Source organism: Strigops habroptila, chromosome 1 (assembly GCF_004027225.2).
Source record: "Strigops habroptila isolate Jane chromosome 1, bStrHab1.2.pri, whole genome shotgun sequence".
NCBI classification, from domain to species: Eukaryota; Metazoa; Chordata; class Aves; order Psittaciformes; family Psittacidae; genus Strigops; species Strigops habroptila.
The window spans coordinates 62,747,998-62,767,240 of NC_044277.2; the positions used below are offsets into that span (position 1 = coordinate 62,747,998).

The 19,243-nt window shown below is 42.7% G+C and overlaps 1 protein-coding gene across 1 annotated transcript in view; it reads right to left on the bottom strand.

Annotated features, from left to right (window-relative positions):
- Nucleotides 1–16,013, bottom strand: part of TMEFF1 (transmembrane protein with EGF like and two follistatin like domains 1) — a 134,340-nt gene extending 118,327 nt beyond the window's left edge. Inside the window, exon 1 of the mRNA XM_030473910.1 lies at nt 15,174–16,013. Within this exon, the coding sequence (XP_030329770.1) occupies nt 15,174–15,420 (247 nt within the window). The 5' untranslated portion in view covers nt 15,421–16,013. The remainder of the gene's footprint in view (nt 1–15,173) is intronic.
- Nucleotides 16,014–19,243: the final 3,230 nt, after the last annotated feature.

Sequence of the window (19,243 nt, forward strand, 5' to 3'; positions counted from 1 at the left end):
ATTTATAGCACACAGGCTCATTGTTTTCACAGAAAACATCCAGCTGTGTAGTTTTTAATCATGAGGCTGGGGCACACACAGTGTTTTGTCTTTTTTTTTTTTTAAGTAACAAAATTGCATCTTGTACCATTAAGATGTTTGAGCTTTTCCACATTTGCATGCAGGAGCTGAGATACAATGTGCAGTGAAGGAGGTATGATTTCCAAAACTTAAACCATTGTATTCTGCTATGTGAAAATACATCCAATCCACCTGGAATTTTAAGCTGCTAGAAGAGGTTTACCTGTTACATTCCACCAGCAAAATTGGTCACAGGCTTCCTATTCCATGTGCTCCTTCTCCGTGATGTCCCAGGTGAGCTGTGGCTTCAGCACCAAAAATCAGTGCTGGCAAACTTGTATATTTGTCATACATGTCATATTTGTATGATCTCAGTGGTCTCCTTGCCCAAGAGCAGAAAACAGTTTGAGTACAAAGCTGAGAACTGACTATGAAGGAAAGAGATCTGGCAGGTACACTAGAGGTGAAAAGAAGACCACAAAGAAAGCCGAACAAGAGGGACCACAGAGTGGAAGAGGCAAGGATGGTGAAAAAACATCCACTGGGAAACACAGGAGCCCAGGCCTGGACAGAGAGCCCAGGGTTGCTAGATCTCTGCTTTCCAGTAAGGATATAGAAAAATTCCATGTCTCTTTTTCAGGTGGCTGGTTCAGAGACAACTACTTTCAGTGGTACCCATTATACCGTTAATTCAAGTGAGAAGTATCTGCCAGGACATAATGGTTTTAAGCTTCCTCACAGCTACAGTCCACCATATGAATTATCTGTATTTTCCTTAGATGTTAGTGGGTAGGGTTGTTTTTGGCAGGAGGGTGTTTGTTATCTTTTTCCTTAAAGGAACTTCTGTTAAGCAAAGAGATAATAAAATAGTAGAAGAGCAAATACTCAGAAACAAGAAGATTCCTGAATTAATGTTATTCAAGCAAATGTAATCTTTTTATGTCCTTGTGCAATGCCAGACAAGTTGCTCAAATCAGATTTTCCAGTCATATTCACTAATTGGGCATTTCTCATTGTCTGGATGCTTTATTTCTCAGAGCAATTCAAGCGGGATGCAATAATTCACAGCAGTGGAATCTGTTCATTGAATATATCAAGTTCTATTTTAATAATGTAAGTACCCTAATTCACTATTTTCCTAACATCCAAGTTTTCACCCAAACTTAAAGTCTAATTAACACCAAAAAAATGTAAAGCCATTTTCAGGCTAGTTTTGTCCATGTGTAAGTTTCAGAGATCTTTCAAAATACATCCAAAAAAGTTACTGGTTATCTTCCTGGGTTGGGAAATTTCTGAACAGAGAAGTCATGAGAGCAAGATTATTGTAAGAATATTTACAATAATGTCCCTAATCTCTATTCTTTTAATTCTATTTTTATATATACATAAGCTGCATATTAAGCTTTTTAAACAAAATTCTAAATCTGCATATTAAGCTTTTTAAATTCCATTGCTAAGACATGGTTAAGCAAACAGTATATAGTGGGTTCAATCAGAAATAAAGCAGGTGGTTCTGAGGAGCAGCCTTGAATACAGAAACAATGACCATGGAGGCTCAATGCCATGGGAGATCTCTTCCAGCCGTGTGCATGACAGACTGTCAGTGTGTACGACAAGCTCTTATGTGAGAATATTACCTTTCTACTTAAAAGCATAGAAAGAAATACCTATTTCTAAGTAAGTTACAGAAATTAAGCAGATATAGGAAATGAAACATTGACTTACTTAAAAAGGTCAGTTATCCAACAAAAACAAATAAATTTAAGGCTGCTACAGTATTTGTGGTCTGCAAGATTTTAGTGCCAGCACTGAATGTTCTAAAGCTACAGACCTTTTCAAGAAGGAAACAACAGGGATGCACTTCAAAACTTAATTAGAGGGAATTATACCTCCGTGACCCTGCCAATCTATATCAAAATCAAGAATTTACAGAAATACCTTAAGTAGTTACTGATTCAAAAAGAAAGACAAAGCACCTTTTTATTTTCAGAATATTATATAGGAGCTAATTCCAAGAAGAGAGCATTTTCCATATAAGAGATTAAAATGTAACAGTTAAATCTGGTAGTTTCCAAATAATTAATACAAAAACCTCAGTCTCCTCTTGCAGTTCAGCCTCATTAAAATCCTTTAACAGATCTATAAATTAAAAAATCATTGCGTTGCATTCTTATGTTACATATAACTTTGTAAAAATAGCATTAGATTCCTATTTTATATACACAGAAAGGAAATACAATAACTCCTGAGTAATATGCCTGAAACGTAAGCAGTATGAATGGTGCTGAAGTATAATTAGGTTTGCATAAACTCTCTCCTCCAAGCACCCATACACTATGCTATTTAGGGCTAGTTTTGAAAACCACAATTAAACTGTCTGAAAACCCCTGGAAAAGGAACAAAAAAACCAGCCACATAAAAGTCACAGGGAGAAAACAAACAAGCAAGCCCCCGGTTGATCATTCAGGTTTATTAATGAATTCCGGTAATTCCAGTTACAAAAACCAGGAAGGACCTGAGCCACCAGCTCCGCTCCTTTCAAACTTCAGCAAGTATATTGTGCTTCTAAAAAACAAATCACCACAGAGGAGCCACTCAGCTTACTGAAATATGTTTTTCTCCCGTGTGCATTCTTGTCAGCTAAATCTATAGCTAATAATTCCTCTCTGCCTGCTTGTTTATCCTGACAGAAACACAAGGAGAAATACAACTCCCAAAGCTCCTGCTCACCCCCTTTGCCATCCTTGAAAGGATTTTCAGGGGCTGGGAATTTATAGTCAGGCTACAGCATGACATCCATACAGCAAGGCACGCCCTCCTGCCTCATCGTCTCTCACAGTGATGGCTGTTGCAGGGCTGGTAGAGCTGCCAGGTTTGCAGAGAACTGATGAACTCCAGCTCACTCGGAGCTGACGGCATCTCTGCAGCCCACCACACTGGCAAGACAGATAAAGCCGCAACGCCCAGCATTTCAGGCTAAGAAACAAGCCTTATTTAGAGGACGGACAGGAGGCTGCCTCTCCTTCAATATATTCATCCATCTCCCTCTGTTCCCGTTGTGCCACTCATGCAATATGAAGCAGGTGGAAATTATTCACGGTTCCCTGCTGGGGATTCCCTCGGCAAATGTAACGGCGGATTAGCCCGCTCACGAGTTGTCTTCCCTGCGGTTCCTGGGGCCGAGGAGCACAGCTAGTGGACACTGCCAAAATACGCCCAGTGTCAGCTTACAGCTCTTGAGGGAGACTTCCTAATTGCCATAAATTAGCTGCTATTACCTGCTGTACAGCAGAGAATCAAGGAACTTTGACTTGCTGGCTCTCATTCTGCCCTTGCCTAGAGGCTGCAAAGGACATCTTGACTTTGCCAGGTGTCCTCCAACAGCTGGCCAAGTGAGCAAGGAACAGAATCCCTTCCTCCCCCAGGTACAGTTGGTCTGGCCAGGGGGACAGGATGAGGAGCGGCACAAGACGAGGATCACAGGCAAGTTATCACCCCTGATCCGAATCATCTTGCTGCTGTGGCACTGATAGACCTTGCGTTGCTGCCAATATGAATTTAATCTGCATTTTCTGTTTGAATGCAGGGCCACCAGCACCCTCCAGCCGCAGCCTTTACACATCTTTAACAGTGTTGTGCACATCCAAAATGCATAAAGCAGGAGAAAAAAAAACAAACCCTACATACAAATATGCACATGACTACATTCTGCTCTTTTTCTCACACCCATACAACTGAAATTCAATAAAAGGCCAGTTTCGGCCCTGAGATACACACTGACTGAGGTACAGTTCCTATTCACACCCAGTCTGAACTTGGTTAGCACTGAAGCTAACCTAAGTATAATCTAACACATCATCAGAAACTACTTTTACATTTGAAGGCAAACATGTTTTTGAGGCTCGAAGAAATGTAGGCAATTAAGTCCATCACTTTGGTATGCGCTTGGCTGCAGTTCCTGCAACTCTATGGAAAAATCATTGTTCCTGCACCCTTAATCTGTACAGTTGTATGAGACTAATATTTGCACATTCTTACTGCTTGCTCTGTACACAGAGAAATCTGTTTTTTACAGGGACCATGACCTAGGAGCTCTTGTTGATTTTAAGCAGTGTTTAGTGCTTCTGGAAAAACTCCTTAGGTAATGGGCTTCATTCTACTCTTTAGTAGTCAGACCATCAGCTCCTTTCCCTCACATTTCTAGAAATCTTTCTCCAGGAGTCATTTAAAACAGAAAAACAAACAAAAAAGACAACCACTCCCCCAAAACCACCAAACAAACGAAACAGACAAAACCACAAAACACGCAAACTAAGTAAGTAAAAGACAATTAGGGGATTACATTTGCATGGTGTACAGGGACACTGGAGATTTTTGTTATGTGCTTTGCTAGTTGTTCACTGGCCCAAAATTCCCACCCCTGAGAAAAAAACAATCCAAACAAGAAAAGGCCAAAATCAGAGGACAGTATGGCATTAAGGTTTCCTATTTCCTTGGCTGTTTTCAGAAATAAAAGCGGTTACCCACAGAGGACACACAAGAACAGTTTCAGGTAGCTTTCCACAGTAGAAAAGAGGTATCTTCCAACCTACTTCTTTCAGCTTTTTGCAGTCACAGGAGTAACTTTGATGCCTTAGGCTTGAAAGGGGACCCACAGCTAGACTTTCCAGCTGGGTAAAGTGGCCTCACACTAGCACGCCCAGACTCTGATGCTGCCCTTCCTCTCTGCAGAAGAAATCTGTACATGGTGTCGTTTCCCAAAGAGAATAACCTGCACCTAATCCTTAGAATAGAATAAAAAACAAAAAACAATCAAACAAAACAAAGAAAAACCCTTAAGAAGTGGAAATTGAGCACAGGAGCCACCTTTTCGTAGTCTTTTCTAAATGGAGACTCAATGGCTTCCCATGAAAAATCAGAGAAAAGTCATGAAGCACTTTTGGTGATGAACCTATTCTGTAGCCTTCTGCATTTTTGTAGCCTGAGTAACTGAAAGGGGCTAGGGACACATTTTCAAGATTTTTATAGAAAGATATAATTGTGACATAAAGCTACCATTGGTATCTTATAATCTTTCATTAAGTAATTCTGAATGCACTGTACTGTGACTTTAAATAGCAAAGAAATATCTATTACTATAATATAGAATACTAATAAGTAATTCCTGTGACAGAAGAGCCTATGTATTTGGGAAACAAATGTGAAAGCAGTGAAAAACTTCACTTTCCTAAATTAATTCTGATTTCCAGATTTTGATACGGAACTTTTTAATCATTATGTTTGAATAATATTATGGTTTTGGTATCTAATACACTGCTTTAGATTAGGTTTATCAATTGTCTAATAAAGCAGTATGTTCATCTCTTTTGTCTTCTGGGTGAAGACTTTTATTACAGTGTAGTATCTTTTTGTTTTAATGCTGCTCTGCAGTGGATTGCCAGCTCATTAATTTTTCTGCTGTAACACCCAAATCCCTTTGCTGATCAGTGTGCTGGATGATTGATTCCCTGCTCCCAGACTAATTTTTTACATTGGGCTGCATTTACCATCTGGTAGATAAATCACCCAAAACACTCAAATTCGGAGTCTGGTTCCAGTGATCCTCTTTGTTTGCTCAGCCAGCAGCACGAATATCACTTGCAAATGTGGAGGTTGTGTTCTCTCACCTGGATAACTCCCTTATATTACAGACGGAGGTTTTAACAAAGAGCATCGAGATAACAAACCTCTTCTCACTTAAAAAAAATAGGCAGCTGTTCTTTGTGTTTCCTAGCCAACTTTTTTGTTTCATCCCTACCATAGCCACTAGTTTCTGATGTGAAAAAGAGTATTTCTTAAAGCTCAGAACCAATTTTGCACATTTCAAACACACATAACTATTTTCGCAAAGACGTTCTTTGTAGGTGTAAACATCCATGCAAGCAAAGGACATCCTTTGCAGTTAAACAGAGAAGAAACACAATGAAACAAATTGCCTTCACAACCCATGTTTTAGAAGAGAAAGAATTTCTATAACCTCAACAGGAGCCTGCCTATTTTATTTTCAGTTTTATAACCTTGAAATGATACTTCCATAAAGTTATACTTCCAATCAAGACAGGGAACTCTGCCTCACAGAATTGTCTAGGTAAACTTCTGTAAGAGGTGGAGGATGAAATGAAGGAAAAGCTGCTGGAGGGACATGGTGCTTTAGGAAAGTAATGGTTCATCTGCCCATCTGCACATGGTGGTATTGCTTGCAGAGGGGGCTCTCTTCCTTTAGCCTAAGGATTTTCTGCTGTTCTCCTCTGCCCCGGAGAACCCATTTGGCACAACACACTGACCTCTGCCTCTCCCAGAGGGACCAGATAAAGGCAGCACACAGTCAGAGTCAATACTAATTAGCAAAATGTAAACATTTAATTAGAGCAGTGCTTCCCTGAGTTTTAAAGCAACACACTGTTACACAGCCACAATTTTTTATCTAACTTTCTATGGACATACCTTTCTGTGGAAATACCAAGACAGGGAAAAGGAACTCTGCCTCACAGCATTGTCTAGGTAAACTTCTGTAAGAGACAGAGGAAATACCTGTTGAAAATGCTGTTTGAGCTGTCTCCATCAACCAGCTAAAGACTTTATATGTTGGTCTTGTGTTTTATGGACACGTTAAGGATTAAAATGTACATTTTCAAAAGCATTCACTCATTTTGAATGCCTAGACTATTTGGGGCATTTTCCGCATATCCACTAATACCTTTTCCTAGCCTGTATCTCAAGCTTTTATGCTGCTTTTCTTAAGATACTTCCTTGGTTTAAAATTTTAAAGGAAATCTAGCAACTTTGGCAAATGATTCTTATTTAGTCACTCATTCTTTGTAGTCATACGTGAAACTGCACGTGAAAGTCTCTGAATAGGAGAGCAAGTAAAACTCTTGTAACGTACAACAAACTCCTCTGTATGCTTCAGGTTTAATCAACAGAGCGCTTTCTCACTGCTGAAATGTGTGTTTATAGAAGCTTTTCTATAGTCATATAGACTGCTGGAAGGAGGCTGCTTACAAAGGCTTTGCAGCCAGGCAGAGCCAGATTTCAGGAGATTTTGGCCTCCAGACCAGACCTGAGAAGAACTATTTCATGTCCTGAACACCCTTTTGTCTGTCAAGAACATCATACCTGTCCTCTTCTTTAGCTGCACCCCACAGGATGCTCTTATGCATCTTAAGGAAACACAGGGAGCTTTGCACCTATTTAAGATATACAGGAGCACAGTGAGATCTCAGCCTGGTAGAAACAGGCTAGGGGAAGAGCTGGCACCTACCAAGAGAAGCCAGGTCCCTTCAGAGAAATTACTGACAGTTCTGTCTCGTCCCTGATTTTCTTCTCTTTCATTTTCACATGTTTTCCTGCTGGTCTTAATTAACACTATTTCTGAAGCATGGATGAGGATTGTGCCAGCTTGAACACAGTTATATAATGTGGGTGTTTCAAGACTGTAATTGCAACTAAATTTCTTTTTATAATACTAAGTAAAAAGAGAGGTATTACAAGGATTTAATTTTATTTTGAACCAGATCCTTTAAACACTGTTGCTGCAACACATAATCTATTATCAGAAAAGTCCTGTCTTTTCAGCCCTTAGAAATTGTCTGCTATAATGAGAATTTGAATTATCCTAAAATAAACCCCAATTTGCTTGTCAAACACCACCTCCTCACAAACCACACTATGACCAATGAGGCAGTTTTAGAGCAACTTGAAAAAAATGAACACTGGTATCAGTGTAACATTAAATTGCTCTCTTAAACAGAGAAATTCACATCAGCAATAGATATGCAAATGCATGCAGAGCCTGGGGTGTCCCAGCTCCCATACAGCCAGGTCTGGGAATGTAACTGGGTCAGCAAGAACAGAAGTCTTCTAGGTACATTTCTAGCAAAGATCTTCACTGGCATCTTGCTCCCCACTCCACAAAGGACAAAAGTTCCCTGGTAAGAATCTTTAAGAGAAAACAATGACCTGGTATTTTTTCTTTTAAAAAACAAACAAACAGACAAACAAATAGAAGAACATGTAACCCAGGAATTCCAAATACTGAAACAACTAGTGGCACCACTAGATACCTACCTAATGATACAGGACGAAATAATCCTGTTCTCAGATACCCTTGAAGCCACCTGTGAGCTAAATTAGAATTCAAGATACATTGTAGCTGTTCATCAAGACAAGGGGACAGATTTAAGGTTCTCCAGGAAACTTTAATTTGATCAGATCGCAATGTTGATTGCTGAACTTACTCCTAACCAGATTTTGTCTGTTTCTTCCTATCCTTTTCTGGAAGAAAAGTACCACACAGAGAAGACCCATTTTGATAAGAAATGCTTTCATAAAATAAAATTTACTATGGATTGATTTAGTCAAACAAGCCCTTCTCTACACACCTGCGAGCTCCACAAAAATACAACTCCACTGTCTCTTTTTCTTCCTGAGTTTCTAAATTGTTAGAATTTCAAGATGATCTAAGAATAAACTACAGCAATTAGAGAGGACTATTTAGCCTACAGCACATTATTTAATTATAATTTTCTTATTACCTAAAGCTATTTTTGGGATAGAATGATTTCTTAAGAATCATTTATGAAGAACTTCCTTGGTCTTCAGCTCTATTGAATATTACAGACAGCTTAGAAAAAGACAGGTTTTCACCTCAAAAATGCCAACATGTCTTCTACCTTCATTTTCATTCCACAGCTTCTGTAAGGACTTGTCAAGGAGGATAAGCAGTAGTCTAGAGTCAGAAGAACAGATCTTTATTCAACATCAGCATTTTTTCTTCCCCAAATGTTACAGCTGCTGTTATTCTGGGAACTACTGCTACTACCTGCTTTGTGGACACTCGCCAAAGTTTGACCACAGGCTGGAAAAGTCACAAGCACTTTCAGTTGACAGATCAATGTTGGAACGTGATAATCTCTTTATAGGAAGAGGGTAAATGGAGCCTCCTGTCAATAACTGTGGGATTCTCTGCCTTCATACTCTCTACTCAAAGACCTTGACCACAGCTTCTTTTTTTTCAAGTCCAAGTAAATATTAACTCTCCCTTTTATCCAGTCTACTGTCAACTTAGCAGAAAAACAGCAGGCTTTAAGTACAAAATACTTATCCTTACATCAATAGCAAAAAAAGGGTCAGACTTCTTGTTTTCTTTTTAATACGAATTATGAGATAAGTCTTGGTACAGAAAGAATGTTTCCTTGGCAGTATTTTCCACAACAAACATAGCTCCTCTTTTCCTCTTCTCAAAAAGTGATAAAGAAACTGGATTCAATCCAGTCCCTTCAGACAAACCTCAATTGCTCCATCACACTACCACACTACCATCCCACTACTGACAATGATGGAGTGATACCTGTTATGAGATGATTTTCTGCAATTCTGACACTTTCAATTCTACTTTAATTACCTTTTGGCTCTTTAATCAATATAAGGATCTGTAATGCAAGGACATTTCATGTCTAGGTAATTATACTAAAGGGAAATAAATATGTGCATGTTACTGTCTGAGTTTTAACTTCTCTTTTTTATAATTGTCTTTACTTTTTACTTATACTTGATTTATATACATGCCTTACAATAGTTTCTCAAAGTGATATGTAACCTGACTGAGTTTAGGTCATTACTTCAGAAGTTTGATTGGCACAAACACATATCACAGTTTATTTGGCTTGACTGCTATAATTCATTTATGGAAACATAAGTCATAGTATCTTAGATAAAATAACTAATTATTCTAGTCCTATCTACAATTTCAGATCAAGTTTATCTATGCGAACATAAAAGGATGTGTACTTCTTAAAATAATTAGGTTCATTCACCTGAACACGTACCTCTCTTCCATCCCCTGCTTTTACATTCTCACCAATGTGGCTTCATATCTTTAGCACAAATTATTTTAGCCTTGTTTAACTTAGAATGATATACCAAAAAAAAAAAAACAACAAACCCTCACCCACTTAATCTTCACAAAAACCACAAAGGGTACGTCTGTTCCAGCTGATAAGCACAGATGAAAGCCAGTCTTGAGGCCACATCTCATTCTGGTTCAGCGAGTCCCCACTGAGCCCAGGCAGAAACCAAGGCTGAGCTCCAGAGATCAGCAGTGCCTGAGGTTTATATCCTCCCAAATCCATGTTCACGTCTGAAGCATGGATTGGGCACAGGCAGGACAGAGGGAGCTGCATGTTAATGTTTAGCTCTTCCCCATCACAGTGGGGACAGTCTGGACCAAAGCTTCAGACAACACACAAACCTGGGTGAGGAGTCTACATAAAATTCATTTTGGCCAACTCACTCATAAACTCAAGTGTTCACCTCAAGTGTAGATGAACCAGATGCAAGTAGCTTTAGACCTCTTCTTATTCTAAAGAAAAAGGCAAAGTTTTCAGCTACAACAGCTGGTATATAATAGGTAACATGCCTTAAAATACTGAGAGTTCATTCTGGTTTGAACCCTAAAGCTGTAATTTGCCAATAAATACAGACAGCGTTTCTGAAAGTGTGCCTTCTGCTCAGTGCTGAAGTATCTTAGATGATTCTGAGAAAGAAACCTTTGCAAAGGTGAGCGAATAATCATCTCCCTAGGAAACTACTTTGTGAGGCATTAAGAGCCTGTGCCCCAAATGCTGTGTTTCTAACCCTACCATACTCTTGTTCATTTAGGTTTTTTTGCACTTTTAACATTCTCAATGTCCCATTCTTCAGCTATCAAAACCTTTTGGAAGAAAACAGTTAGCAAAGGCAAGGTCAATGTCCAAGCAGAGATGGCGTGCTGCCGAGGCCAAGTGTTCCAAGTACTCCTCTGCTTTGGTACGGCCTCCGTGACCTCAGATTTTGCTGTTTCCCACCATCCCCACAAGCTGTCAAGCACTGAACAAGAGCACACCACTGGTGGCCCTCACACAAAATGCAGTCTTTAAACTGGATCTCCTCTTGCTTGTGTCGCTCACCTTGTGCCCTTCCCAACTCTTCTTCCCCTAATATTCTGTTCACACAAGGGAAAAAGGCATGCTTTGAAAACAAAAGCATATGATGTGGCCAGTTTTTGCCATCCTTGTCCATCCTCTGTGAGTTGCTCCCACTCCCAGCTGTGTATATTTTTTCATACTGCTTCCTTATTCCTGCTCATGTACCAATCAACACCTTCGACTCCCACCCCTTCCGTCCCTCAACCTGCTCTTGTCCTGCCGTCAGATGCTTTTGTCCTACTGATAATGTCTACCACTACCTTCTCATCCTACCACATTTTAAAATATCAAAACACATGAATTTTGCTTGTGCTCGCTGTACTCTCATTGGCTTACCATGTACTCTGCTTCACCTTTCTCTTTTTTCTACTGTTTCCACATTCTCTGTTTGTCTGATTTACTCCTTGAGTTATTTCAGGGCAGAAACCATTTCTCTAAAGCATACTGAAAGTTAAGATAATGTATATATGGTGAAGGATGGCTCCACTATAGCTTTCTCTGCCATTCTCTCTAAAAATTTGCAAGCTTTTTGACAGCTTGCATTTCCATGCTCAATAAACAGCACATTCCTTATAGACTATGGAATCATGCTAGCACAGGATAACTACCTTCCTTTGTTCCTCTATCCCCTTACTTCTCCCTAATCACTAGTTTCCATCTACTTTTACCTACAAACTCTTTCAGACTTGTTATGACTGTGCAAAAGAAAAGCTTTCATACCCCTCAGAAGAGCAATTCCATTGAACCATAGAATAGTTATGGTTAGAAAGGACCTTAAGATCATCTAGTTCCAACCCCCTGCCATGGGCAGGGACACCACACGTTAAACCATGTCACTCAAGACTCCATCAACCTATGAAAGAGGAGGTGTTCTTAATTTTTCCTTGACCTCACTCAATCATCAACAAGCTATCTTGAAACTATTTTATCTTTACCCATTTCACTTAAAGAGGATTTAAGAAATTGGGAGCAGCATATGGCCTATGAGACTCATAGGAGGTATGTGGAATTGCCCCAAGCAAGCATATTTTATCACATGAAGGAGCAGCAAGCTGAAAGGCTTACCAACAGAAACATCTCTGTTAATTAAAATCCTGGGCGTACAAACCCAAACCAAGGCACCGAGCAGTATCTCTTGTTAAGTCTGTGTACCTCTCACCAAAATCCTCAGCGTTCAGTCATTTATGATCAAACTGCAACCCCTGTGGCTGCCACAGGTGTGACTGGATCGTATCATACACCAGAGCCTCAACCAGGCTGAAATTGCAACTGAGGATGTGCATGTGCAGTGTATGTTTCTGGAGAGTGCCAGTGGATTAGAAGCTCATGAACTAACTACATTTTGTATTTACCTCTACTCTCTGGGTGCTTAAAAGTAGTTCACAGCCTTTATTAAGGACACAACTATCTTATAGCTTGAGCAGAGAAGCAAGCATCACACCACCCTACCCATGGACAGCCAGTGACTATCAGAAATGTTACAGAAGATGACTTCTGTAGCACTAGGAATAATATAACATTTCTAAAACATCAAACTAAGTCTCTCATTTCCAGAAAGAAACATTAATTTGTTTTTACCTTATTCTGGGTAAAATGGGGCTATTTAATTTTCCCAGCTTAGCAAAGTATGGACTGACAGATGAACGAACACATACAAGTCTACATCATCTATTAAGTCCAGATACGTCTTAATTCTCTGTTTCCTGCTCTAATCACTTGATTATATGTTCTTCCCTTGGCCAGGGATGATGCAATTATATCATAATTTAACAAAATTATGCATGGGCTGAAAGGGCAGAATCAAGGCTGAAAAAGCTATCTTAATTTTTGTGTTGTCTGTCTGTGTCCTCCACCTTGCAATGCTCTTTTGCTGCAGCAAACTCTTTCTTAAGCAGTAGATTCTGAAGGAATAAAGGAGAGGAGTTCAGCACTTTGTAAAACTTTAGCAGAAAACAAATGTAGCTACATAATCTAGTGTTGATAAAATATTATAAGATCAGGAACCGTCCAAAAAAAAGTGTAAAACTGTTCCAGGGCAGCAGGTCAACCCGATGCAAATAGGAGAGAAGGATTTTGCTTCTCCGAGTATGAAAAGTAATTTAGAGTCCAAATGTTTGAAGAAAGAGTAGTAATAGTGTTCTTAAGTCTAACTTTAAGCCTGAATAGCAGTGTACGCAGTAGTAGTCCACTGAGAAAGGTGCTAATGCCAACATCTGGCCCCGTGTGTAAATACAGGCAACTCATCTTTTTCAGGGAGTAGCTTATCCAGTAAAAGTTAATGAAGCTATGCAGAGGTAAGCGAGGGGAAAATCTGTCCCAGATACCATGTGTTGGTATAAGTCCTTTCAAAATTAATGTTCAGAACTGAGACACTGCAGTTTTGCATGAAACAGCTAACCCATAGTAGAATCTGACTACTGCATTTTTAAACGAAATTTGCCTTCCGTATTTTTGTAGTTACTCTCAAAACAGCACCTGCCATACATACCTATATAGCACATATATTTGCTTCTGCCTATTTTTAGTAGAACCGAATCATTCTGAATGTCTTCAATATAACATACAGTCTTCTAATTCCAGATTGGAAAGCTCTCTTTCTGTGATGGTTTCTAAATAATGGTGTGTTCCACATTACCTTTGAAACTTCCTCATATATTTCATCAGCCTTCCATATTTAATCTCACTGATTTATGCACATGCCGTGGTCTAATGACCCACATGTCTCTGATGGGTAAGCCGCTAACGCCGGTGACACATTAACCTCTTAACCTCTCTTTAAAAATAACCACGATACTCAGACAAATAGAATGGGGAAGTCAGGCAGCAGTACAACAGTAGCGCTGTGGTATCGCACGCTACTGCAGTATACGTCCAAACTGGATAAAATGAAGAACAAATGAGCATATCAAAGAGTGAACAGCAGTTAGATCGATTGTATTGCAAAATCATCTTGCCACAGTTTGCTGGTCAGCAAATTTGCGAACCTGCTCTAGCAGCATTATCTGTATTATAAAAATGTAATTGGGAGGAAGATCGCAATTCCATTCACTCATTTCTTGAAAGCTGTTGCACAGGTTGGGGGCCCTATCCTGGAAGGTATTGAGAGTTCCTTCCAACGAGGAAAATGCCTTCCAAACCCTGCTGAAGACAATGGGAGCGGGGGGCTCAGTGCACAAGGCAGAACCGTTCATCACCTTGGAGAAGGCACTTTGCGTGGCTCTCACTGGCCATCCTCATGGTGGAATAAAGCCATCATTTTACAAAGCAGTAGGAGGCATACCCAGCAATTTTTCAGAGAAAAAAGAATAAATTACTTTTTCTGTGTATTAGTTTTAGAAAAAAACCAAGTCTTTCTAACAAATTGCAAACTTTGTATTGTATGTGTTCACTTTGTTCTACTTTAAAAACACCGTATCCCTCAAGATACAAGAAAACGTGCTGCTGACATGCCGAACCAATCCACACTGAAACTGTATTATATCAGCATATACTTATGCATAGGATGGGCAGGCATAATAAAGCATTCTCCTGTCATGCAACCAAAGCAAGAAAAAAAAACTAAAAAGAAGCTTATCCTGTGCACATTATGGGGTATTTTGCTGCCTGCATCTCTTGCAGAGTGGATCTGCACAGTAATCGGCGGAAGGAGGAGGGATGGAGAGCCTGTCCGGGTCCGGGGTCTGGGCTGTACACACGGACAGCGTGACACCGAAGAAGCAGCCCGGGTGAGCGCGGTAGGGGCTGCCCTCCCGGCCGGTTCTTCCCCGCTCCCCCTCCGCGACAGGACCGGTCCGGCGCCGCGGGGGGACGGGGCGGGCTGCGGGCAGCCCCCGGGGCGGCCGGCGCGCACCTGCCGGCACCGCGGCGGGGCGGCAGAACGGAACAAAAGCCGAGCTCCGCGGCGGGGCGGGGAGCTGCTGGAGAGAGGGCTTTCCCCGAACCCCCTGCCCCCATCTCCCTGCCGGCCGGGTCGCCGGCCCGATGCACTCGCACCCGTGGCCGCTCCTTTGTTTTCCGTGCCGGGAGGAGCCGGGGGCCACGCTGAGCCCTCCACGTGCACGCGTGTTCTGCCCGCACGGGTGTGCGCGGAGCCGGCGGGGCGTTCGTTACCTGAGCAGTTGATGCCTTTCCCCTTGCCGCCGCCCTGGCACTCGGAGCCGGGCAGCGGGTGGGAGGCGCGGCCGGCGGGCAGCGCGGAGAGGGCGAGCACCAGGAGGGCCGAGGTGTAGCACAGCGCCAAGGGGGGTCCCGCCCGCAGGAGCGGTCGGGCGGCGGCTGGGCTCTCTCCCAGCATGGCGAGGGGCGGCCGAAGAGCAACGCCGGCGGCAGTGGGATGGCGGCGGCAGGCCCGCAGCATCAACCGGAGCCCGCGGCGCCGCCCGGGCGGGACCGTCCTTTCTCCGCCGCTCCGTAGCACACCTTCAGCATCCCCGCCGCGGCGGCCGCACAGACCCGCCGCTGCCTCCGCCGCCTCCTCCTCCACCACTGCCCGGCCGCGGGCAGGGCTGGCCCCGGAGGTGCGGTGCGATGCAGCGCGGCCACGGAGCCCGGCGGTGCGGCGGAAGGCTCCGCGCCTATCCGCCGGCGGGGCCGCCTCGCCCCGGCCGCGCTCCTTTGTGCGCGGCGCCCGGCAGCGCCGCCGCTCCGCCTGCAACAAAGGGAGCGGAGCCGAGGCGGCCGCTGCTGCTGCCGCCGCCGCGGAGGAGGAGGAGGAGGGAGAGGAGGGGGAGGAAGCACACGTGATGGCAGCCCCCTCCCCCGGGACCGGAGGGGAGTTGAGGGGCTTCTCCTCGCTCGGCGGGCAGGGCGAGCGGCGGCGGCGGCCGCTGCACGGGGAGCGGTGGAGGGGCAGGACCCGGGCGCGGCGGGGGGCCGGGCCGGTAGCGGGTACCGCCGCCGAAGGGCGTGCGGGGATAGTACTGATGGGTGCATGAAAGCGAGCGGGTCCCGAGGGGCGGCGAGGAAGGCGGGCCCCTGGCACGGCGTTCGTCATCCCAGGAGGTGGTTTGTTATTCACTAATAAGCCGGCGTGAGTGGGGATGGGGAAGAAAGCAAAGAGAGCATCTCTGCGACTGATTAATTGTAAGGGTTGTGTTTAATATTTACTGAACAGCACGTATGGCAGGAGCATTTGTATCGATCCAAGTAAATAAACATGTTTACAGTGAAGGTAGTGACTTTTGTAACACTGTGCTTTTACTGTCTAAGGGTTTTTCCAGCCTCTGACACGGGAATGCTTCAGAGGGTCAGAAGCACTGCACGAGTACAGAGTGCCAGGCACGTACCTTGTGTTGCTGTTGTTTTGTGGCTGAGAGCTTTGTGTGAATTGACAGCACTGTTACCATTTTCACATAGGGAAACCACAGGACAACGCTTTACATTCAGCAAGACTTTTTCCTGCCTCGGTTGTCACTGACATTTCATACAAGTTTTTTAATCCACTGTACAAACTGTTTGTACTGCCCATCTGCTTGGTCCCTCTGCTGCTGCATATCACCAGCTTGCTGTAAGGTGACCTGGCTTGCTGTAAGGTATAGCTCTTGTGTAAAGAGACCTTTGAGCAGTTCGTTAAGCAGAGCAGTCAAGAATAAGGCCATAAATCCCGCAGTAAACTTTGGGTAGGCACAGTGGTCAGACACATAAAGTCAGATCGTTGTCTTTTTAAATACAGCAATGAAGAGACAAGTCCTATATTACTGTGACTGAGAGAGCAATTTCCTTTTGGCATAAGGGGTTTAACGCTGACTGCCTCTGCCAAGCAAACATTCTTATCATAGAACCACAGAATGGTTTGAGTTGGAAGGGACCTTAAAGATCATCTTGTTCCAATGCCCCTGCCACAGGCAGGGACACCTTCCACTAGACCAGGTTGCTCAAAGCCCCATCAACCTGGCCCTGAACACTGCCAGGGGCGGGGCAACCACAGCTTCTCTGGTCAACCTGTGCCAGTGCCTCACCACTTTCATAGTGAAGCACTTCCTCCTAATATCTAACACAAATTTACCCTCTTTCAGTTTAAAGCCATTACCCCGTGTCACATCACTAGTTCTTCTGTCATTACTTGCTCCTTTTGCTAGCACTGACGCTAGACATCAGAAAAGCTCTGCTCGTCAATAAAGTGAGGCACATTAACCTGCATGGAGCCTTTTCTGCTGTAACTGGGCTGCTGAGATACATTGGGCAGGATGTTTCAAGCTTGCTAGATCTGCATACAGCAATCTGGTTGGAAAGCAAATAAACCTTTCAGAACTTTAGGCCATGGGACAGGAACAGATCTTGTGTTTTGACGTAGTACTTTGCTGTTGTAGGAGCAAATGCCCCATATAACCCTTTCCATAAACACAACTATATCCATCTTACACTAAATATGCTATTTCACTGTACTTCTTGCTGGAGTGCTGGAGCTGCCCTCATCTTTATGTTAGAAAGCTCCTTCTAATGCTCAGCCTGAACACATTCAAGACCAGTTCATACCCACTTGTCCTTTTGCCACACAGTGTTTCAGTTAGGCATTGCTCTTTTCCCTTGCATTTAAATCTATAATGGATTTATAGGCAGTAGTCACAGCCACTCTCAACTTGTCTAGCCTATCAGGAAGTTTTGTTAGTCTCCTCCTGTAACACAGAGCCTCTGTAACTCAGATTTTACTGCACTAGATAAAATTTGAATTCCATTTTTTATAGCATAGCTGAAATGCAATGTGCAAGTTTTTCACAAAGTATTGCCAGTCTTTGCAATGGAGGTAGTCTCTCCTGATTTCTTCCAAAACTACCTTTTCTTGTACAGCCAATTTGCTTTTTATATCACCAGATTTCACTGATGGCTCAGGGTCATGCTGTGAGTGACTGATACAGGCAACTCCTTCTATTTGTCTGCCATTTACAGTCCATAATAGAAATGCTTTTTATAAATGTCTAAGTGCATGACCTTATCTTTTCCATTATTGAGTTTTGTCTCATTTCTGTTATTCCAGTCCTCAAGATTATGTAGTCATCTCTGCAGAATATTTTCTGAACCTCCTTTCCATCGACAGTCCTGCCCAGGTCTCTGTGTCCAGAGCACTCCCGCCTTTATAATAGTGAAAATATTTGCAAATACAAACTATTGCTCCCAGGACAAACTTTAAGAAACAGTGACAATACTTCTCCCAGTTTAAACATTCCCCCTCCAGGGCAGTGAGTAGTCAGCTGCAGTGAGTTCCCAACTGAATTTGCATCTTTGTCTCAGTTCCCTGTGTCTTTCAGTTTAACTAGGCAATCCGTATGAAAGCTTTTAACAAGTTCAGATAGATTGTAAGTAAACCTCATGGGGTTTGGCTTTGGGGTTTTTGTTGTTGTTATTTTTTGACTCCTGGGACGGATGGCATGCCACTTTTTTTTAGCTAGAAAAGCAGAGTCTGGGTTGTGCTATGTGTCTGGATGCATCTCTAGCTAGTCTTAAGTGAGTGATACAGTCATGCTTGATTGGCAAATTCACACTATGCCAGCTGGGTATTCATTCTTATCCTGTTCTCTGATAAATGTATTAAAAAAAAAACCACCCTAAACACTTTCCTGCCAGTTAAGAAGCAAAAGAACTCCAAAAGAATTTGAACAAGCTGCTTCTGCAACACAAATTGCTACAGGAGGAGGGAATGCCACACCAATGAAATGGCAGATCTGGTATATCTCTGTCACATTTGGTACCTTCCATCTTTGGCAAGTAGATGTGACTTTATTGCAATTATACAACAATTTCACTTCTGCTCACCTCCAACTGCTCTCCTGTGAAAGTAGGAAACTCTGCAGATTGTTGAAAATTGCCATCCTCGGTGAGCTCTTGAACACCAACAGCAGCTTCTCAGTCCGCTGCTGGTGCAGACAAAATTTCTGCCTTCCCTTATTTTTATCCAATAATTGTAGGAAGGAAGATGCACAGCCAAAGGGAAGCAGGGAATATGCAAGAGCAGAGAGGAGCTGCCAGACCAGTGAGAGCGATTTAATTTGCCAGAGATCTGGATACAATGCAGATATGCTTAACTGTGAAAACATTGCTTTATTTCATCTTAAGAGAACAAAATGGAGAACAGAGATCTATAATTGAGTGAAGCCACTAAATTGTTCTTCAGAGCCCCTGCACCCCTACGCATCAGGCAGTAGAATCCTGCCCTTGCCAGGTATTTTGCCAGAGTATTGTGCATA